Source organism: Canis aureus, chromosome 3, assembly GCF_053574225.1.
Source record: "Canis aureus isolate CA01 chromosome 3, VMU_Caureus_v.1.0, whole genome shotgun sequence".
Lineage (NCBI taxonomy): Eukaryota > Metazoa > Chordata > Mammalia > Carnivora > Canidae > Canis > Canis aureus.
Genome location: NC_135613.1, coordinates 12,525,314 through 12,547,285, shown reverse-complemented (window position 1 = coordinate 12,547,285; position 21,972 = coordinate 12,525,314). Strand labels below are relative to the sequence as shown.

At 53.1% G+C, this 21,972-nt stretch overlaps 1 protein-coding gene and 1 non-coding gene across 9 annotated transcripts; both read left to right on the top strand.

Moving 5' to 3' along the window:
* The first annotated feature begins 1,364 nt into the window (after positions 1-1,364).
* On the top strand, positions 1,365-21,927 carry FCSK (fucose kinase). Of its 8 annotated transcripts, none has more exons than XM_077890026.1 (24): positions 1,370-1,597; positions 6,012-6,116; positions 6,667-6,818; positions 7,602-7,652; positions 10,791-10,916; positions 11,280-11,352; positions 11,745-11,842; positions 12,235-12,315; positions 12,914-13,033; positions 13,247-13,379; positions 13,716-13,828; positions 14,482-14,583; positions 14,696-14,866; positions 15,197-15,261; positions 15,652-16,022; positions 16,638-16,848; positions 17,025-17,191; positions 17,286-17,507; positions 17,862-18,005; positions 18,140-18,259; positions 19,859-20,046; positions 20,134-20,233; positions 20,740-20,963; positions 21,133-21,927. In XM_077890026.1, the coding sequence occupies exons 2-24, from the start codon at positions 6,035-6,037 to the stop codon at positions 21,217-21,219; spliced, it is 3,201 nt and encodes a 1,066-aa protein (XP_077746152.1). In that variant the 5' UTR covers positions 1,370-1,597; positions 6,012-6,034; the 3' UTR covers positions 21,220-21,927. The 8 variants fall into 8 exon arrangements, with proteins under 8 accessions (XP_077746160.1, XP_077746152.1, XP_077746146.1 ...); XM_077890020.1 differs by having other exon boundaries at positions 13,208-13,379; positions 16,644-16,848; XM_077890009.1 differs by having other exon boundaries at positions 1,371-1,597; positions 13,208-13,379.
* LOC144311679 (U6 spliceosomal RNA) lies at positions 6,372-6,477 on the top strand. The gene has a single exon (XR_013377261.1). It is a non-coding gene; the product is annotated as a U6 spliceosomal RNA (small nuclear RNA).
* Positions 21,928-21,972: the final 45 nt, after the last annotated feature.

Below are 21,972 nucleotides of genomic sequence, written 5' to 3'. Positions count from 1 at the left end.
TTGAGTATCTTTGGTACTCAGACCAGGGAATTCTAGAGTGACTTTGGAGCTCCCCCCTCAGCATGCCTGCCCTGGGAAGTGGGGTGACTCCTTTGTCTCTCTCTGAGCTCCTTGGTGCACACCGTCGTCCTTGAGCCCCTGCCAAAGCCGTCGTTGTAGGCATCCCTGCCTTCCACTCCACTGCAGAGCGGGGATCTGCATTGCTGAGAACAGCAGCAGTGGGAGACAGCTTATCACTTCCCTGGAGGCTTCCTAGGTTCACAGAAAAAGGACAGGCACTGAAGTGGGGCCAAGTGAAGAGGGGGGAACAACGTCAGGGGGAGAAGACCAAGGGAAGGAGAGAGATTTAGGGGAGGAGGCAGGGTAGTGGGGACTGAGTAGGGAATCGTTGGTTATGCATTCATTTGACAAATCGTTTTAACCACCTACAATGTTCTAGGCACTGTTTTGGGGACTGAGGATACAATCATGGGCAAACCAAAGACCCTGCTTTAATGAAGCAAAGCGAGAAGAAGAATAAAAATAATCCTATTAATGGTTAATATCTTTTGAGCATTTACTACCAGTCAAGAATGGAGCTTATCCTCACAACCATCTCAGGCATTTGATACTATTATTAACCTGTGTTACAGATGGTGACAAGGAGACAGAGTAGCCAAGTGACTGGCTAAGGTTACGTAGAGTTGGAGCAGGGTCCCTCGTCTCCTTTGAGATTGATGCCAAGGCCTCAGGCTCCCTACCCAGACGAGACGGTAGATTTGGAAGGCATACTGTTGCAAGAAAAATCCAAACAATAGCGATGAAACTCAAGTTCTCCTGGCCCATCCCTAGCAATCTCCCTCCTGTTACGGAAACTGTGTCCATACACATTATTTTTGACAGGACCTGCTTCCTCTACAACTTGCCTCCCCCCCTAACGCTGCTCCCTACTGTAACACAGTTTTACTTCCTTCTTTCTAATTGCTGCATAGTATTCCATGGCATGGATGTCCCCTAGAGAAAAGGTGTTTCCAACTTTTCGGTACAGACAAGGCACAACTTTTCCAAAAGCTCCGCAGATGCCCTTCCGACTGCAGAGCTGGAAAGTTTCTTCCGGAAGCGCGACCGATAAAACCCGCGAAAAGCACCAGCCAAACGCCAATCCGATAGGAGCCGCTTATGATCCGGCAACAGCTGTTATTATTTATTTTACCCCTCAAAGGATTTTAGTTTCTTCCGAGAAAAGCAGCTGCCCCTGGTCCGGGCTGGGGGACCAAACAGACCCTTAAACTTGGAACCTCAAGCGCCTGAAACCGAGGCTGTGTCTTTAAGACGTATTCGTTCCTCTGGGAATTGTAGTTTTGCTGAGCAGCGGAGCCGCCTTCTCGCCTCACCTCCCTTCTCGATCTGAACGCGCACGCCCTTTAGGAAAGCGCGGCCCTCACCAGATCTGGGTACCCCGGCAATAAAGAGCAATAAAGAGCTCGGAGTCAGTGTTTTGGGGGAGAACGAGCCGGGACGGGCGGAGGGGTGAAACTACATTTCCCAGGGTGCGCCGCGAAGGGACGAGCAGCCCCGCGTTAAAGAGCCCGCAGCGCCCAACGCCCGGCGGAGGCTGGTAAGTGTGCCCGGCCGGCCCCCGCTCCGCACGCCCCAGCGCCCCCCACTGTTCTTCGGCCCTGGCTCTCAGACCCGCAGGACCGAGCTGGTCCAGTGGCCTCCGGGTTCCCGCTTCGGGACGAGTGTTCGTGAACTCGCCGGCGCCCCCGGGGTCTCCTGGCTGTAGGGGCGTCGGGAGGGCCTGCCTCGGTGGGTGCAGGTCTGGGACCGGCCAGCGCCGGGGCACCCGGGGGCGCCTGGGCGGAGGGTACGAGCCCCGGGGGCCCCTCACCCCAGGCGCTGCTGACTTTGCTTTGAGGCCACGTCTCTTGCCTCAGTTTACCCCATTCTGGGCTCATCAGTTACGCACGAATCTCGATTATAGGACTTCTGTATAAGTTACTAAGTGATTTTACTCCGAGTCAACGTCTATTTTCCAGAAGGCAAATCAGATCCCTTCATGAGCCTGTTCTTTCTTGTTTGTTTGTTTTTACCTTTAAAGCTCTAAAATGCAAAATCCCCGCCCTACCTCTCTTCAAAAAGTATTTATGAAGAGGTTTTATTATTTTATTCTGTCCCTGGCTCCCCTTCCCTATCCAGTCTTCGAGTGCGGAACATTGGCCCAGCATGTTAAACTTGGCCTCCGTAGATGAAGCGTTCTTGAAAGTGGACAGAATATTGGAATAGAGGTCTGTATTCTCTCTCTCTCTCTCTCTTTTTAAATTTTATTTATTTATCCATGAGAGACACAGACAGATGCAGAGAGAGAGGCAGAGACCCAGGCAGAGGGAGAAGCAGGCTCCATGCAGGGAGCCTGATGTGGGACTGGATCCCGGGTCTCCAGGATCATGCCCAGGGCTGAAGGCAGGTGCTAAACTGCTGAGCCACCCGGAGATCCCGAGGTCTGTATTCTTTTCAAAGTTTTCTGTGAACGTCAGGCGTGACAGAGGGCATAGACTGCAGGAGAGGTGTCTTGTTCCAAGAGGACGGTGAAGAACGTGAACCTTGGTGTTGAACACATTTGGCCCGCCTGTACCAGCTGTATATGACTTTGAGCAGACTAATCTCCTTCAGTTTGTTACCTTATCTGTGTCATTCATGAGTGTGATAAGATCCAATTCCTAGGGCTATTGAAGGAGTCCTGTGAGCTGATTCTGTGGTGTCTTTGGCGTTGGTCCCTGTAAAAAGCCCTTCCTGAGCTTCAGCCACCAGTGTCCTTCCACTTTCTGTGTTGTCATAAAATACCCTTTTGGTTGATCTAGCAAGGCATGCTCCTTGATCCTGGCTTGATTTCCCTAGACCTTCCCTGACTTTTTCATCTTCAGGGGCACTTTTGGCCTGAAGAATGTTCAGAGCCTTCACTCCAATGGACTTCAGGGTCAAGTTGAACTCTCCTGTTCCCTTTCCCTGCTGGAGAGAGCTACCACTCATTGAGCCCCCACTGTGATCCACATCTTTTACGTCTTATTTAATACCAGCAGCAGTCTAGGAGGTTGGTATCTTTGGCTTGCAAGGGTGAGGTAACCTGCTCAGAATCACACAGGGAGAGTCAGTTATGGGAACAGAGCCCCAAGGGCTGATCTCAGCCCACTGCTCTTCTGCCCTAAGTCTCTGGGAGGGTGCAAGTCCAGATTGGCCTGCCCTCTGGCCAAGATCTGTCACCTGTCCATGTCTCCCAGTCACTATGCTGAGACTAAGATGAGGCTTAGATTTTCAGGGTCATTGGACCCTCCTTGCAGCATTTCTTCCTTACTCTCTTTCAGCATCTTTGCTTGGGACCAAATATTACCACCGTTACCTGTATGAAAATCGGAGTGACCCAGGTCCCAGTCTCCTGGCTGCAGCATCCATTAGCCTCTGTAAAGTGGAGACAATAATACTTATCCTGCGGGGGTGTTGTGAGGATGAAAAATCATAGTGTTTTAACTATGGACAGAGTGGTGAGCTCAGTCCCAGTGGCTTTTATCATTAACATTGTCTTCATTTCATTATCACCTTGTATTTGTTTAGGCTTTTATCATAATAGCTAATACACACTGAGCACTGTACATGTATTTACTCCTTTTACTGTTTCCTTGTGCCCACAAAGTAGATAGTGGTTAAGAGAATGGACTCTGGAGAAAAAAATGTCTGGTTCAAATTTGGCTGTGCTACCTGCTGGCTGTGAGACCTTGGGCAAGTTACTTAATCTCTCTGTGCCTCGGTTTCTTAACCTTTGAGGATAAAGGTAGTACTTTGCTGACATGAAGTTAGAGGTTCTTACAATGATTTTTTTCCTTTGAAGGTGGCAAGAGACAATCTGATATTATACTCCGCGCTTTGGTTCAGGTCCTTGGAGAGGCAGAGACCAAGATAGGACTAGACTTGCAAGAGATTTATTGGGGAAAGGGGAAAAAGGGGAGGGAGCTAGAGGAGACAGGGAGAGCTGTCAGGCTGCTGCCTCTGAAGAAGCACCAGAAGAAAGGAAGGGAGGAAGAGAGGGAGGGAGGGAAGGAGTGAAGGAAGGAGGTAGGGTAGGAAGATCTCTGACTGCCTTGCAGTTCTGAGACATTTCTTTTGGGTTGGTGGGGACCCCAGGATTCAAGGTTGCCTGTCAGAGGATCCTCATCTTGCAAGAATGGGTCTGTGTTCATGTCCCTAATGCATGGAGTCATTGATTGGTTGGGAACAGTTGGTGGGAAGTGTGGCCTCCACGTGAACAGGCTGGGGGCATTTGTCAGTTCTACTCTGCCATGGGAGGCCTGAGAAGGTTAGGGGTGCTGGAGATCACACAGTGAGTTTGTGGCCAAGCTGGAATTCCTTGAAGCCCCTTTACTGGAAAGGCCAGATGGACATCCTAGAGAATGCCATTTTCCTCAGGTGGCTGGCCAAGGTCTCCAGCTCAGAATTTTCCCTCTGGATTTCCCTCCTGGGCTTAGCAGGAAGCAGAGCAATTTTTGTTAGTGGTAGAGGCTCTCCCCGAAAGCTGGTGGGAGTGTGGGTGTTGCTAAATGGTTGTATCTGTCAGCTCTAACCATAGGCTTAATGGCAGCAGAGTGTGGTATAAAAGGACGTTGCTTCTGTTGGCTCCTAGTGGGAGCGTGGGTTGACTACTGGACACACACTCTGGGCACCCCATCCTCACTCCCCATGCTGAGCTTTGGAAATCAGAGAGAAGAGGTGGGGTTGGGCTGCTTTGGAGGACAGCAGCTGGACCCCTGCCAGAGGTAGATGCCAGCGTACCTTTGAGGACTTGTCCGCAGATGGTCTTAGGGGGTCTCTGGAGTCACATTTGATTTCTCATCTGGTAGGAGAGAAATGTTGAAGGGGATGGGAGAGGGGAAAGCCATAGCTTAGGCCCACTTTCCCCTCACTTGCTCAGAGTGCCCTGGAAGAAGATGTCTGTCCCGTGGGTTGCAGCCCCCTTCTGGCTTGGAGCTTCTGGGAGGGGAGATCCCTTCTGAGGTCCCTGTAGTGGGCGCTGTTGACACCCCTCCACCAGCTGCTCCCTTCTCCAAGGAATTGCCCTTGGCCTCAGGAGCCTGGGAGGTTAGAACCTCCGTCCCTCTCCTCCCCCTAGCTCACAGGCAATAACTGAAGGATGAGGGACACCCTGGATATACACCGGCAGATGTGAAGGCTTATGTTCGCACTAAACCTGCACACAGTTGTTCGAAGCAGCTCTATTCATGATTCCCCAAACCTGGAAATAGCCCAGATGTCCTTTGATGGCTGGATGGACACACAGGCCATGGATACCAGTCCACGCAGTGGGATGCTGCTTGGCCAATAAAGAGAAAGTACTACTAATGTGTGCAGTCAACTTGGGTGAATCTCAAAGGCATTATGTTGAGTGAAAAAGCCAGTCTTAAAACATTATCGTCCAACTGGAGCTATGGAGAGCAGGGTGGTTGTCAGGGGTGAGGGATGGAGGGGGGTGTGCCAAAGGGATAGCATGCAGGAAGTTTTTGTTTTGTTTTGTTTTGGTATGGAAAGTAGTGGTATCCAGGAAACCTGGGTGGCTCAGTGGTTGAGTGTCTGCCTTTGATTCAGGTCATGAGCCCAAGGTTCTGGGATCAAGTCCCGCATCAGGCTCCCCACAGGGAGCCTGATTCTCTCTCTGCCTATGTCTCTGCCTTTCTCTCTCTGTCTCTCATGAATAAATACATAAAATCTTAAAAAAAAAAAAGAAAGTAGTGGTGCCCACAAGAATCTATACATGTGAGGGGGTTGGGTTTTTTTTTTTTTTTAGAGGGGGAGGGAGAGAGGCAGAGGGAAAGAGAGAGAGAGAAAGATCATGACCTGAGCTGAAATCAAGAGTTGGATGCTTAACTGAGCCACCCAGGTGCCCCTATACTTGTGTTAAATTCACAGAACTGTGTACCAGAAAGAATCAATTTTAGGGTAAGGTAATTGTTTTTAAAAGTTCACACACACTTATATCTCTGCTTCAGGGAGCCCCTCTACTTTGAACAGAATGGAGCAGCCGAAGGGGGTCGATTGGACGGTCATCATCCTGACATGCCAGTACAAGGATAGTGTCCACGTCTTCCAGAGAGGTAGGGGACCCTCCCTTCCCACTTTGCCTCTGATGTAGAATCCCCATCAGATACTGATCTGTACCCTTACAGCCCATGAGCCAGGAAGACCTAGGTTCAAGCCCAGATTCTGCTTCTTTCTAGCCATGTGACCTCAATACACATCATGTCATTTCATTAAGACTCAGTTTTTTCATCTGTTAAATGGGACTGGTTGTACTTACCTCATAGAGTTGGGTGAAGATCTAATGAGCTACTCCAAGAAAAGCTAACTAAGTGTTTACTTTGGCAGCACATATGCTGAAATTGGAACCACACAGAGAAGTTAGCATGGCTTCTCTGCAAGGATGACATGCACATTTGTGAAGCATTCTATATTTTTTCACAAATACTGAATCATTATGTTGTGCAGTGGAAAGTAATATAACGTTACATGCCAATTATAACTCAATTAAAACGAAGCTCCTAAGTCAAAGAAGAGAAAGTAATGACTATCAGTAGATTTGCTCTAGATGCTTTGGAACAGGGTGGGGAGGTTGGGGGCCAGTCCCAGCTTGTGTTCTGACCACAGAGCTGGAAGTGCGACAGAAGCGGGAGCAGATCCCGGCCAGGACACTGTTACTGGCTGTGGAGGACCCTGAGACGCGTGTGGGCAGCGGAGGAGCCACCCTCAATGCCCTGCTGGTGGCTGCCGAACACCTGAGTGCCCGGGCAGGCTTCACCGTGAGTGCTCATGACGTGTTATCCTCTGCCACAGGTCCTGGTCCAAACAGGGATGGGGGCTCAAGACAGATTGTTTCCAGGGTCACCAGCTCTTTGGGCTCCATCACCTGGCCAGTTCAGCATTTGGTACCAATTTCTGTACCCATAGATTGGACAGACTCATCAGGTGGGGTAGAAGTCAGGGCTGGACTTTCTAGTGCTTTTAGAACATCAGAGCCAGTACCTCAGAATTAGGCTTTCTGGCTTCTCTTGAAAATTTCCGTCTTACTATCCTGGCCTCTCCTTCCCCCATGGCAACTGTTTGCTGGAACTAGAATATGTGCCCTTTGTGTGGGGCACAGGGGTCAGTGTTCCCAGTGGGCCAGGTCCCCCCAACACACAGCCCCTTTGCTCAGTCACCTTGTCCTCATGGCACCCTGGGTGGTCACAGGAATGGACACGCTCTGGTGATGGATGTGGCACTGGCAGGGAAGGACAGCACTGTGTGGTTGCCATGGAGCTGACTTACCGTGAGTCACCCAGCTAGCCTCACATTCTTGCCTATAGCTTCCCCTAAAAAACAGGGACAGAGGAGTGTCCCAGGTGGAGGGCCAGTAGGCTCTTTTATTGAGGAGGGGGCAGGGCTGCCCCTTGCCTGCCTGTGGCCATTGGTCCTGACCTTGTCTTTTCTTCCTTTGGTACCTGAGTGGATTTGTGTTGGGGTCTCTCCCTGGACAAGAGGACAATGTCCTTGGGTGCCATCTGCCCAGGATTCTGTCAACAGGGCTCTTCCACTTTTGACAGGTGGTGACATCTGATGTCCTGCACTCCGCCCGGATCCTTATCCTGCACATGGTTAGTAGAGGGCCATGTATGTCTTCAGGGGCCATGCAGAAGGCTGAAACCATTGATCCTTGGGGTTAGATAGGTCTTCTATCTTCGTGTTTGTGCAAGATGCTCATTGTGCAACTCCAGAAGAATCAGAATCAGAATCGATCCAAGGGTCTAGAAATAGGGAGCAGGCTGTATATATGCAGCGCATCCCCCTGGCGGAGTGTAGACAGTGATTTAAAAGTCCAGCTAACTCGGATCCCTGGGTGGCTTAGCGGTTTGGTGCCTGCCTTTGGCCCAGGGCGCAATCCTGGAGCCCCGGGATTGAGTCCTGTGTTGGGTTCCCTCCATGGAGCCTGCTTCTCCCTCTGCCTGTGTCTCTGCCTCTCTTTCTCTATGTCTATCATGAATAAATAAATAAAATCCTAAAAAAAAAAAAAAAGTCCAACTAACTCTATGCATTGACCTGGAAAGAGACTTAACAGCTCTGTGACATTGGACAAGTCACTTGATCCTTTCTTTCTAGGTATTAGTTTCATCATCTGTAAAATGAGGTTGGCAACAGTTTCTACTTCATGGGGAAGTGCGGAGACGATCCACGGTAAATGCTTAAACGGGGCCTGGCCTGGCTCACTCTGAACATTCAGGGAATGTTTTCACTGTTTGTTTATTTATTTATTTATCTATTTTTTTTTAATTTTTTTCTTTTTAAATTTATTTATTCATGATAGTCACACGGAGAGAAAGAGAGAGAGGCAGAGACACAGGCAGAGGGAGAAGCAGGCTCCATGCACCGGGAGCCCCATGTGGGATTTGATCCCGGGTCTCCAGGATCGCGCCCTGGGCCAAAGGCAGGCGCCAAACCGCTGCGCCACCCAGGGATCCCTGTTTTCACTGTTTAGTGGGAAAAGCCAGCCACACAAGTTATATACATTGATCTCAGCTTTTTAATTGGAAACTTTTTGCTAAACTTTCTTCAGCCATTCTTTTTGTTTGTTTAGATTTTTATTTTATTTTTTTAAAGATTCCATTTATTTATTCATGAGAGACACAGAGAGAGGCAGAGACACAGGCAGAGGGAGAAGCAGGCTCCATGCAGGGAACCAGATGCAGGACTCGATTCCAGGACCCCAGGATCATGCCCTGGGCCAAAGGCAGATGCTCAATCACTGAGCCACCCAGGCGTCTGTCTGTCTGTCTATCTATCTATCTATCTATCTATCTGTCTATCTATTTCTTATTTATTTATTTCTTATTTATTTAAAGATTTTATTTATTTGTTCCTGAGAGACACACAAAGAGGCAGAGACATAGGCAGAGGGAGAAGCAGGCTCTCTATGGGAAGTCTGATGCGGGACTCAATCCCAGGATCCTGGAGTCACAATCTGAGCCACAGGCAGATGCTCAACCACTGAGCCACTCAGGTGCCCCGGCTGTATGTTTTGTAAAGAAACTTATATTGGAACAAGGCAAAACCTGTTATTTTACATATTCCCTAAGGCTGGTTTTGACCTGCAATTACCAAGTTGAGTATAACAGAGACTATATATGGCCCCCTAGCCCAAAATACTGTCTGTCCCTTTAAGATCAGTGATTCAGAACAGGAAGTCCTTAACTAGGACTACATATTATGGTGTCTCCTGATCTGACTGGGGCCCCCAAATGTGGGGTGACCTGATCGAGTGGAAGCTGGAGGTGCAGACGGTGAAAGAATTCACTTGAGGTAGAACAAAGGAGATAGAAGTTTACTGAATATACCCCAAGGGAGCAGTGGGATATTGTGCACTGAGCCACCCAGGTGTCTCTAAGATTTATTTATTTATTTTAGAGAGAAAGAGAATGCGCATACACACACACATGATCTAGGGAAAGGGCAGAGGGAGAGAATCTTAAGCAGATTCTCTGCTAAGCGTGGAGCCTGATGGGGGCTCGATTTCATGATCCTGAGATCATGACCTGAGCCAAAATCAAGAGTCAGTCACTGAACCACTTAACCAACTGAGCTACTCAGGTACCCCTTGTTTAGATTAAAAAAAAAAAAAAAAGTAATCTGTATACCCAACAGGGGGCTGTAACTTACAACCTCGAGATCAAGAGTCCCATGCTCTACCAACTGAGCCAACCAGATGCCCTTTTCATTGGAATTTTGGTTAAGATGAGGATAGATCCATGACATGCAAGAAATAATATGGAAAGAAGCCTTTGCAAACTTTGCCCAGATTCCCCCAGTGATGATATTTTTGAGAACTATAGTATAACCACAGCTAGGATATTGAAATTGATTTAATTCCCAATCTTTTCCCTTAGTTTTACTTGTGTGAGTGTGTGTGTGTGTGTGTGTGTGTATTAAGTTATTTTGTCTCCATCTTCTCATAATCTCATTAAAAAATTAAAGGAAAACCTGCAAGGATATAGCTCAAAATGAAGGCAATGGCTTTTATCTCTGAGGAATTTTCTTCTTGCAGATCTGCATTTTCTAATTTTTCACCATAATCACATAGTCGAAAACATTATAAGAGAAAACACATTTTATTATTATTTTATTATTTTATTATTTTTTTTTTATGATAGTCACACACACACAGAGAGAGAGAGAGGCAGAGACACAGGCAGAGGGAGAAGCAGGCTCCATGCACCGGGAGCCTGATGTGGGATTCGATCCCGGGTCTCCAGGATCGTGCCCTGGGCCAAAGGCAGGTGCCAAACCGCTGCGCCACCCAGGGATCCCACACTTTATTTTATTTTAAGATTTTAAGTAATCTCTATACCCAAAGTGGGGCTTGAACTCCACACACACACAAAATCCCAGGATCCAGTCGAATGCTCCACTGACTGAGCCAGCCAGGCACTCCAAGAAAACACATTTAAAAAGTCTAGCTTGGGATTCCTGGGTGGCTCAGCGGTTTGGCGCCTGCCTTTGGCCCAGGGCGGGATCCTGGAGAACCGGGATCGAGTCCCACATCGGACTCCTAGCATGGAGCCTGCTTCTCCCTCTGCCTGTGTCTCTGCCTCTCTCTCTCTCTCTGTGTCTATCATGAATAAATAAATAAAATCTTTAAAAAAAAAATAAAAAGTCTAGCTTGATGGCTTCCTGCCTTTGCACAGCTGTCCCCAGGCTCTCTAACCCAAGGGTTCTTTCTCCTGTCCCTGCTCCCTCCCTAGGGCCGGGATTTCCCTTTGGATGACTGTGGCAGGGCCTTCACCTGCCTCCCTGTGGAGAACCCCCAGGCACCAGTGGAGGCTGTCGTCTGCAACCTGGACTGCTTGCTGGACATCATGAGTCATCGGGTAAGGCTGGCGGTGACCATGGGGCCTCATGGCAGAGAGAACCACACCTTTCCCACTGCACCACCAGCTATGTAGTCTGTGTTGGTGCAGACAGGAAGCACCAGGAAGAACAGCTTTGGAGGTACCTGGAGTTAGAGCTTCAGGAAGTTGATCTTGGCCATGTTGGTGGGAAGGTGTGGCCCTCAGAGTAGAGAGAAGGACCAGCCTTGGCACCACAGGGCAGGCGAGGCCCCATTATCTCAGCAGCCAGAGTCCTGGACAGGATGGCCACTGGAGCGCACACAACAAGTCAAGACGGGGTTGTGTGGGAGCAGAGGGAGGGCTGGGCCAGGCCACCAGCGGCATTCTCTCTCTCCTCCACAGCTGGGCCCGGGCTCCCCGCCAGGTGTATGGGTTTGCAGCACCGACATGCTGCTGTCTGTTCCTCTGGACCCAGGTGAGCCTGAGAAGGCTTGGGACTGCCTACCCCAGCCCCAGGCAGACACCTGTCTTCCTTGATCTCCGGGCCTGGCCTGCTGCCCTGCTCAGAAGGGAAGCTGTAGGGTGTGGAGCCTGAAGCCCAGACCCAGAGGCAGGGCTTCCCTTCCGCAACTGGGCTTCTGTCTGCCTGGCTATCGAATGGAGACCCCTAGCCCTGCCCCTTCAGCCCTGCCGGGCTCTGTGGAAGAATTTTGGGAGGGGAGGTATTGTCCTTCTCCCAAATGAATCTCCATTTGGCTTTGAAAACCATATTCCCTTTAGAGGTGTCTGGATGCCACTTGCCCTGAGCTCAACCCCCTTGCCTTGGGTTGGAGCCCTCAGGGAACCGCCTCACTGCCTCAATCACAGGGATCAGCTGGGACAACTTCCGGGGAGCCAGAGTGATTGCCCTTCCAGGGAGCATGGCCTATGCCCAGAACCATGGTGTTTACCTCACCGACTCCCAGGTAGTGTCCCTGGGGCAGCGCTGTGGGCAGCAGGACCATCAGGGTTGGCCTCCTAGTCCTATGCTTGGGGGAGCCTGTCCTCCTGGACTTCCTGGCATGGTCTTGGTTTGGAGGAGTTCCCCTCCAAACAGCCCTTGGGCTCTCTCAGTATTTTGCTAAACAAGAATTGTCCACTGGCCATGTGAACGGTTCTGTTCTTGGGTCCGTGAAGACATTCAAAACCTGCCCTCTACCGTTGGGGGTGGGAGTCTCTGGCGCTCGTGTCCCTGGGAGCACGCTAATACCTGTCAGATTTCTGTCCTGCGTTTTCATTTGGAGCACACCTTACCATGCCCTCCTTGCTGATCCTCTTTTGCTCCTTTCCCTAACTCTGTTTTCTCCCTCCCACATAGGGCTTTGTTTTGGATATTTACTACCAGGGCACGGAGGCAGAGATACAACTGTGTGCCAGGCCGGATGGGCGAGTGCCACTGGTACAGCTACCAGACCCACGCCGGGGGCTTTGGAGACCTTATGGGAAGAGGAAGGGAATATTTGCCTTCCTGCTCAGGGCAGAGATCTGCTCCTTCCAGAAGATTCTGGGGGCAGGCTAGAACCAGAATCTGAGTAAGGTCTAGAACTGGCATTCGGGGGAGCAAGTAGAGCTAGAATCTGAGGAAGGTGTGGCCTTGGAATTCAGGGTCTTGTCTTGAACCAGAAAGGCTAGAACTGGAATGTGAGTAATTTCTGGAATCTGACTTGGGGGATCCTTCTAGACCGAAAGACAAGGATAAGACTATTGGGTCAGGGTTTGGGACTGGACTTGGGGAAGATAGGGAACTATTTCTCGTTCTCTATCTCTAGTTCAGGAAGGCCTGAAAATTGAGGGGGGTCCCAGAACGTGCCTGTCGAGTGATCCCTGAATGGGAGCCACTCCCAGTACACCTGGAGCCTGGGTGCTGGAGTGGCCCAGAGACAGAGCGCTCTGCCTGGTATGGCAGCCAACCTTGCCTAGCTCGTCTGCATGTGCCCTTCCCAGCTCAGGCCCAAGCCTGGCCCCAGTGTCCCCCCAGCTGACCCTGACCTCTCCAGGTCTCCGGGGTTGCCTTCTTCTCTGTGGAGACTGCTGAGCACCTCCTGGCCACCCATGTGAGCCCACCCTTGGATGCCTGTACCTACATGGGCTTCGACTCTGGAGCCCGGCCTGTCCAGGTGACTGGGGGTGTGGGCAGGGGTCCCCTGGCCTTGGACAGAGGCCCTGATGCTGACAGCCTGGTCGTGTGGCCTTCGGCCAGTCCCTTTCCCTCTCTGGATCAGCGTTTCTGGGACTGCCCCAGCTCCACCTAGGAACCTTTCCAATAGCTGTGCTTCCTACCCTTGCCCCAGCTGTCTCTCTTTTTCGACATCCTGCTCTGCATGGCTCAGAATGTGAACAGGGAGGACTTCCTGTCAGGACATCCCCCGGAGATGGGGCAAGGTGACTCAGACATCGCAGGTTATCTGCAGGCTGCCCGGGCTGAGCTGTGGAGGGAGCTTCGCGATCAGCCCCTCACCATGGGTGGGTACTGCCCCTTGGCTCTCTGGGGTGGGGCAACAGGAGTGAGGACCCTAGGAACAGGCAGGCCTAGTGCACGCCAGACAATTCCCCTCTCCCAAACCAGAACCGATAACTCTTCTCTTCTTCCTTTGCCTCATTCCTGGGCTCCAGTTCCAATCTTTCTACTTTCATGCCATATGACTTGGACAGTGGCTGAGCCTCTGGATCTCAACTTCCCCACTGGCACAATGGGCTCATTGGCATTCCTAAAAAAAAAGAATGTGTTCTGGTGGGAGGTGGCCTGGCGGCAGAGCTGCAACAAGCATGGGGTTGGGGTCAGTTCTTGTATCTTTACAGCTTACGTCCCTGATGGCAGCTACAGCTACATGACCAGCTCAGCCAGTGAGTTCCTGTATAGCCTCACGTTCCCAGGGGCTCCCAGTGCGCAGGTAGTGCACTCCCAGGTGGAGGTAAGACCTGCCTGGAGGGAGGTGCACCTGCCGGGTGCCTGCAGACAGGTGGGGCAGGGCTTCAGGAAAGGGAAAGAAAAGCCCATGCTTGGAACAGACCACCTAGGAGTGTAGGCATCGTTATTTTTGTTCACATGAGGGAGGCTCAGGAGCCTCAGCGAGAGGTGAGGTGGCTTGCCTGAAGTCACAGCCGATAGGTGGCCAAGTCAGAACTCTACCTCCAGGTCTGCCTGACTGAGAAACTAGAGAAGACGCCCTCCACGCTTTCTGCAGGGTCTGCCTGGGGAGACAGCACATGTGGGGTGATGGGCTGAGGAGGGGGTAGGGCGAGTTCGTAGGTGGCCCTCGGGGTGGCAGGGATGGGGGTGGTTGGATGGGTTGGAGAGGATTTCTGGGAGAGCCGTCAGCTGCTGGGACCTCCGTTACTGAGCGCAGACTCGCTCTGGAGGAGAACGTGGGCAGAGCGTGCCGGTGGGGGAGCAGCATGAACAAGGTGGGATGGGAGTTGGCGTGAGGTCGGGCCAGGGCAGAGGGATCTGGCTGGTCATCAGGCTCGGGGAGCTGCAGAAATTCGGGCTGGGGCCTTCCTTGGATGCGGAGGGTTGGGCAGCCCTGGGCCCTGGCCCCTCACGACCTCCTCCCTGGCTTCACAGGAGCCGCAGCTCCTGGGGGCCGAGAGCTCCGTGGTCAGCTGCCTGCTGGAGGGCCCTGTCCAGCTGGGTCCTGGGAGTGTCCTGCAGCACTGCCACCTTCAGGTGAGGCCCGAGAGCAGGGCCAGAGGGAGGGCAGGCTACAGGGGCCGGGGCCTGTGTGTGTTGGCGGGGGTACTAAGAGCCATGCTAGGATGCCTGCCTTTTCTTCTCCCAGGGCCCTGTTCACATTGGCACCGGCTGCTTGGTGAGTGGCCTCGATGCGGCCCAGTGTGAGGCACTGCATGGCTTGGAGCTGCACGACCTCGTCTTGCAGGGACATCATGTGCGGCTGCATGGCGCTCCCAGCCGAGTCTTCACGGTCTTTGGCCGTCTGGACAGCTGGGAGGTAGGTGTCCACCTGACCTCCCTCCTTGTTTGCTCTGTGTGGCGGGCTGGGTGGGGATTTTTATGCCCATGTTGCAGGCCAGACACAGGTTCAGAGAGGGTGGTGACTGCCTTGGACTGCAGAGCCAGGTATGGGGGATTGGGCCTAGAGGTAGGATACCGCTCCGGGTTCCTGAACTGGGCAGGCGCAGTGAGCCTCCAGGGCTTGATGCGGTGTTTCAGAACTTGCTCGTGTATGTGCCCATCTCCCTTCCTGTCCCCTCGGGCCTTCATGTCCATAACCCCCTTCTGTGGCCCCGGGAACCCTGACTGCCTCCTCCTCTTCCCCCAGAGACGGGGCATAGGAACGTATCTCAACATGTCCTGGAGTGAATTCTTCCAGAAGACAGGTGTTCGGTAAGGCGGATGGTCCCGCTGGGCCTCCGTGGGCTGAGGCAGCCAGGGTGGCTGCTTCCCTGAGGCTCATCCCTGCCCTTGTTCCTGCCCCAGAGCAGCACCTGGCCCCCCAACCATCCCTGGGCCTGGGGTTGTTTTGGGCAGCCTCATTTGCCCCAGCACCTTCCTGGGCAACTCCAAATTCCCACCCAGGATTGGAGATTTTGTTCACTGGTCTGGGAAAGGAGGCAAGGCAGCTGGGCCTCCATCTCTGAATTGTCCACTTGGGCTGCCTTAGAGGAATCTGTCCTGCCCCCATGAATGAGTCAACTCCCAGCTGATAGGCGGTCAGAGCTTGGTGACCAGAGCTTGCCCTTGCTTCTGCCCTAATGTGCCTTTTCCCCACATCAGATCCTGGGATCTGTGGGATCCAGACACGCCCCCTGCAGAGCGTTCCCTTCTTGGTGCCCGCCTCTTTCCCGTGCTCCACCCCTCGAGGACCCTGGGACCCCAGGACATGCTGTGGATGCTGGATCCCCAGGAGGATGGGGGCAAGGCCCTGCGGGCCTGGCGAGCCTGTTGGCGTCTGTCGTGGGAGCAGCTGCAGCCATGCCTGGACCGGGCTGCCACACTGGCCTTCCGCCGGGACCTGTTCTTCCGCCAGGCCCTGCTTAAGGCGAGGCATGTGCTGGAGGCCCGGCAGGATCTCAGCCTGCGCCCGCTGATCCGGGCTGCTGTCCGAGAGGGCTGTCCCAGGCCCCTGCTGGCCACGCTGGACCAGGGTGAGTGTGCTGGAAAGCCAGTCCCAGTGTCACCTGCCCTACTTGCCCTCTGGGTCATTAATCTGAGGGTACTAGGGAGCCATGAGACTTTAACGCAGGGGAGAGGTACAGTGGAGCGTACTCATAACTTTCTGGGAAGTTTCATCCCTGTCAGTGGGGGGTTTGATGAGAGGCTGAGGCCTAGGGCTGAGCCCTGGGGTCCTATGAGCATCAGCAAACCCTGCGTGTTTTGCAGTGGGCTGGAATGTGGCTGGCTGGATCTGGGGGTCCAGGCACACTGGCGGGGGGCTCAGCCTTAGCCTCATGGCTAAGCCACTTAAGTTGGTGGGTGGTGGGGCTGAGACTAAACCCAGGTGGTTTGATCCTGGAGCCTGAGCTCGTAACAACTATGGACATCTGGGTGAGGGGTGAAGAGGCACATCTGGGATGGGGCTGATGAGAAGACAGTTTCCACACAGAGAAGTGAGGAACATTCATAGGCAAAGGATACATCTTGGGCAAAGGTGAAGAGATGTGAGGGACCTGGAGTGTTTAGGGATTGCCGAGTAGTCTTCTGGGGGCGGAGGACTCTGGGGGCAAGCTCCTTCCCCCACCAGGTGACACCTGGTGTCTCAGTTGCAGCTGCTGCAGGAGACCCTGGTGTGGCAGCCCGGGCTCTGGCCTGTGTGGCGGATGTCCTGGGCTGCATGGCAGAGGGCCAAGGGGGCTTACGGAGTGGGCCAGCTGCCAACCCTGAGTGGATGCGGCCCTTCTCATACCTGGAGTGTGGGGACCTGGCTGGGGGTGTGCAGGCGCTTGCCCAGGAGCGGGACAAGTGGCTGAGCAGGTGGGTGCTAATGATCTTGAAACCTCTGGAGAAGTCCCTGGCCATCTCTGGAGGTAGAAACCCACAGAGGTAGGGTGTCCTACCCAGGGTTACCCAGGGCAGTCAGGTCCCCAGACCCAGGCAGTCCACCCCCAGCTTGGGGCTCCAGTCACCGTCTCTCCCTTCCCTCTTGGCAGGCCAGCCCTGCTTGTGCGAGCTGCCCGCCACTACGAGGGAGCTGGGCAGATTCTGATCCGCCAGGCTGTGATGTCAGCCCAGAACTTTGTCTCCACGGAGCCAGTAGAGCTGCCAGCACCTGGGCAATGGGTGGTGGCTGAGTGCCCGGCTCGTGTGGATTTCTCTGGTGAGCCCCTTGTCAGGGCTGGGGGTGAGGACAGCCACCCCAGAGCTGGGCTGGCAGCTCTTGTGACCAACTTGGTCTTGTCGAATTGCCGAAGGTGGCTGGAGTGACACGCCACCCCTCGCCTATGAGCTTGGTGGGGCAGTACTGGGTTTGGCTGTACGAGTGGATGGCCGTAGGCCCATCGGGGCCAGGGCACGCCGCATCCCAGAGCCTGAGCTGTGGCTGGCAGTGGGGCCTCGGCAGGACAAGATGGCCATGAAGATCGTGTGCTGGAGCCTAGATGACCTGCAGGATTACTGCCAGCCTCATGCCCCAGGTCAGGGCACTTGTGACATCTACAGGTGGGGATGGCACTCATAGCCAGCTGAGGGATGGGGGCAGAACCTTGAAGGCCCTGCAGGCCACAGAGGCTTGGCCTGAGGGTGAGCCAGTCTGGTGGAGGAGCCCTGAAGTCATCCTGCCTAGGTGCATACTGGCCCGGGAGGTAGGTCTGGGCACATCTGCCTCTGCTGGGAGACCAGAGGCCCTTTTATGGCCTAGAGATGGGGCCTACAATACTGCTGGGCTTTTGTCCCCTAGTGAGCCTCATGTTGGGCGGGCAATCGTGGAAGTAGCTTATGGTATTTGCTTCTGCCGTTGGAGACCAAATTCCTTGCTGGTCCTTCTGCAGGGGCTCTGCTGAAGGCAGCCTTCATCTGTGCGGGGATTGTGCATGTCGGCTCCAAGCTTTCGCTGAGAGAGCAGCTGCTGCATACCTTCGGGGGTGGCTTTGAGCTGCACACCTGGTCTGAGCTGCCCCATGGCTCTGGTCTTGGTGAGCAGGCCCTGTCTCCCCGCTGTCCAAAGCGCATCCCCTCCCTGGCCTCTGCCCAGCAGAGGGAGTGAGTAGGGCAGGACTGGGCTAGGCAGAGCTGGTTCATGGCTGGCACCTTCCTCTGCACCCTGCAGGCACAAGCAGCATCCTGGCAGGCACAGCCCTGGCTGCCTTGCAGAGGGCCGCGGGCCGGCTCGTGGGCACAGAGGCCCTGATCCATGCAGTGCTCCACCTGGAACAGGTGCTCACCACAGGTACAAGATTGCCCTGGGGCAGGAGGGAGGTCATGGGTATTTTCCTAGGGCCCTCCAGGGGCTCCCTGGACTTGCAGACAGCCACATAAGTGTACTACTCCTTAAATTGGTTAGAACGTCTTCCTTACCAATCTGATCCCTTCTGGTGGTTTTCAACTTGAAATGTTTCTACCTACAAGGGCTTGATGCTTTAGGAGCCCCTATTAAGTGCTAGACTCTGTGCTGCACCTTTCATGTGCCTTGTTAGGTACCCATTATGCCAGGTGCTGTTCCTCATTCTTTTCCCACCTAGGACTGTCCCTCAGTATGGGGCTGGGCAAAGGTGGGTTTGGGATAGGGGACAGAACTTTTAGCTTGCCTTCTGGCAACTTGCCCGTCCCATGGGCTGTGGTCATTTGTGCCCTCCACTACCATATGGAGCAGGGCACAGAGAGCCAGTACATGGCTGGGATCATGATGGAACGTTACTAACACCTTCCTCCTCCACGCCATCATGGTCCCTTGGAATCCATGCACGAGGGAGAGCAGCTAGAGGTTTGTCTGACTCCAGATCATATGGCACTCTGGGCACTTCAGGATGCAGGGCCTCACCTGCATGATGCCAAGAGGGAAGCTGCTGCAAAAGACCAATAGACACCTGACTTTGGTATCTCCTCCAGGCACTCTGTAGCCCAGCCTCCTCCTTTCGTTGCCATGATTCACACCCCAGAATGCGTAGTCATTAGCAAAAGGGGCAGCCTTTTCACTTTCCTTCTGAGGCATACTATTCAAAGCCTTCAATTTGGTCAATTGACAACAAGTTATTAAGTATCCACTCAGTGTTGGGCCCTGAGGATAAAATGAGCAACAACAGGGTCCTTGCCCTCAGAAGTCTATAGTCTATTGGAGACAGATCTTAATCAATAACCACTCAAATGAATGTATAATTACAAGCTGTGCTAAGTGCTCTGAAGGAGAAGGGTGCTGGTAAGTTCTTGACATTTGGGGCCCGACACCAACCACCAGGTTTTGGCTGTAAAGTTCCAGATGCTTCCTGCCATTGGCATTTTGTACCTGCAGGCCCTTCCCCAGGTACGAAAGGCCTATCCCAGAATTATCTCAGGTAGTGTCACTTTTATGTAGCTGCAAGAGGAAAAGAGATCCAAACCTTTCATTGCTAAAGCAAGATGTGAACAAGCTCTTTCAAGTTTAACAAGAGGTGCTGAAAGGCTGATTTCTAACATCAGTACCCTTTATTAGAAAAGACAGGGTGCAGAGGCCTGTTAGGCTGCAGGGAAAGTCCTATGTCATCTCTCCTTGAGGGGAGAAGTTTACTGTTAGGTCTCATCCTTTGATGTGGTTTACCCCAATTCCATTTACACACTGGGTCTGCAACAAAACTCAGGTCTTGTGAATTCCACTTGGCTTGAGAGTGAAACCCTTTCCCTGTGCTGGGCTGGTCCCGTTCCCTGGTCTGGGGGCAGAAGCTGCATAGCTCACCTGGCCCAGCCTGAGTGGGGTTAGCTGTCTTCCTATGCTGGTCCCTGCCAGGGGTGCAAGGCTGGGAGCCAGAAGATGAGCCAGATAGGCTCCAAAAGTGATGGGACCTTGGGCTTGCAGGAGGTGGCTGGCAGGACCAAGTGGGTGGTCTAATGCCTGGCATCAAGGTGGGGCGCTCTCGGGCTCAGCTGCCACTGAAGGTGGAGGTGGAAGAGATCACTGTGCCTGAGGGCTTTGTCCAGAAGCTCAATGACCACCTGCTCCTGGTGTACACTGGCAAGACCCGGCTGGCACGGAATCTGCTGCAGGTGAGCCCTGGCCCTAGGGGTAAGGAGGCAGGCAGCTGGCTCAGGTGGGCCCAGATCCCTACTGCATCCCTCCTGCCCCATCTGCAGGATGTGCTGAGGAGCTGGTATGCCCGGCTGCCTGCCGTCGTGCAGAATGCCCACAGCCTGGTACGGCACACGGAGGAATGTGCTGAAGCCTTCCGCCAAGGTGAGGTGCTTTTTGCCTGGGTCTCAGGGCACTAGGGAGTACCTTGTGGTGTGTGGGCCTGAGGCCAGGAACTTTTGCAGGCTTTGCATAGGCTTCATGTATGAGGCCCCTGGGGGCAGAAGCCTACTGTCTTGTCCTCTGCAGGGTCTTACACTTATGTAGGGGCCATATCTTAGGATAACACATGCATCAGGAGGAAGGCCTCCAGCCCCACCTACCAGGCAGCAGCCTGGGGAGGAGGCTCATCCCCATTGCTGAGCTCCAGTCAGCTGATCAGGGTTCCATGTGTGTGGCTACAGTTGACTCAATACTGTACAGGGCACCATGCCGGCTGCTATATGCACTTTAGTCCTCGAACAACCCTGTTTTCAACCAGTACTGGGTCTAGGTTTTTAATCATGAAACTGGTTACATAGTGCCTATTGGCACCTCATTCAGTCTACAAATGGGTGTTGAATGAATATCCTGGTTCATGCATGCCGCTCCCCTCTCTGCCCCCTTCTCAGGGAGCCTGCCTCTGCTGGGCCAGTGCCTGACCACATACTGGGAGCAAAAGAAGCTCATGGCTCCAGGTTGTGAGCCCCTGGCTGTACGGCGTATGATGGATGTCCTGGCTCCCCATGTGCATGGCCAGAGCCTGGCAGGGGCAGGTGGCGGGGGTTTTCTCTATCTGTTGACCAAGGAGCCACGGCAAAAGGAGACTCTGGAGGCTGTCCTGGCCAAGACTGAGGTACCTGATGGTGTTGGGGGTGTGGTAGAGGACAGGAGCCCTCACTGTAGCCCACCACTAACCAGGGACTACAGGGCAAGTCCCCCTCACCACATTGCAGCATGTGGTTTGTGGCCTGATTCTTGCCTGGAGCCTCCTGTCCTCTAAACACCTTCTCTTTTGGTCCCAGGGCCTTGGGAACTACAGTGTACACCTTGTGGAAGTGGACACTCAGGGCCTGAGCCTGCAGCTGCTGGGGGATGAGACCTCAACCTGATGTTCCTTCCCAGAAATCTTATCCCTCTGTAAGAGGAGAAAACCTGGAGCTACAGTGGCCCCACCTTTTCTTCCCCCAAGGGAGTGTCTGTCAGCCTTCTACTCTTTACCTACCCTTTTGTGAATCTGCTCCCAAAGGAAGCCAGCCAACGTGAGTTTGGTCACAACCTTTTCTGGAGCTTGGTGAAACAGATGGTGCCTGGGAATAGGACTGTGATCTCCTGGTTGACCATGGCCTAGGTGAGGCCTCTGCTCCATCTGGACATAGGAAAGTCCTAAGCTTAGTGTCCCATGTAGCCTTTACAAATCCATGGCCCACCTTGGGCTTTGGCCTCCTCATTCTCCATAAGGGCCCAAAGAAGGAGTGGCAACCTGCTTTAGCAGATGGCTGGGGTCCCTTGATAAGGCCAACCCTGAAGAAGCTCATTGAGGCATTTCCTGTGGCCTTCCTTAGAGGTCAGGCTTCTGTTTGAGAAGAGTTATCCTGTTCAACACTCAGTCCTAGGATGACTTGATGGGGGAGTGGGAACAGGGGTAGGGGCTCATACTCCTTGTTTGTGGCCATGAGCCAATGCGGTCTTACAGCGAGTCACTGCTAATAGAGGCCTTAACCATTAGAACTACAGACTATGCCACATGACCCAGTGCCTATGGGTAGTTGGTTCTCAGGATTGCAACCTTCTTGGAATAAATTTGCTCTGCCCTTCCAGGTTGTTTTCATAAAGCTTTTTTTTTGTTCCTACCAGGAGTCATT

Bases quoted from the DNA above. Each gene is read 5' to 3' on its own strand.
- FCSK (XM_077890009.1), top strand. From the start codon at position 6,035: ATGGAGCAGCCGAAGGGGGTCGATTGGACGGTCATCATCCTGACATGC. The intron at 11,843-12,234 runs GTAGTGTCCCTG...CCTCCCACATAG, and splicing joins TTTACCTCACCGACTCCCAG to GGCTTTGTTTTGGATATTTA. The intron at 13,380-13,715 runs GTGGGTACTGCC...GTATCTTTACAG, and splicing joins CGATCAGCCCCTCACCATGG to CTTACGTCCCTGATGGCAGC.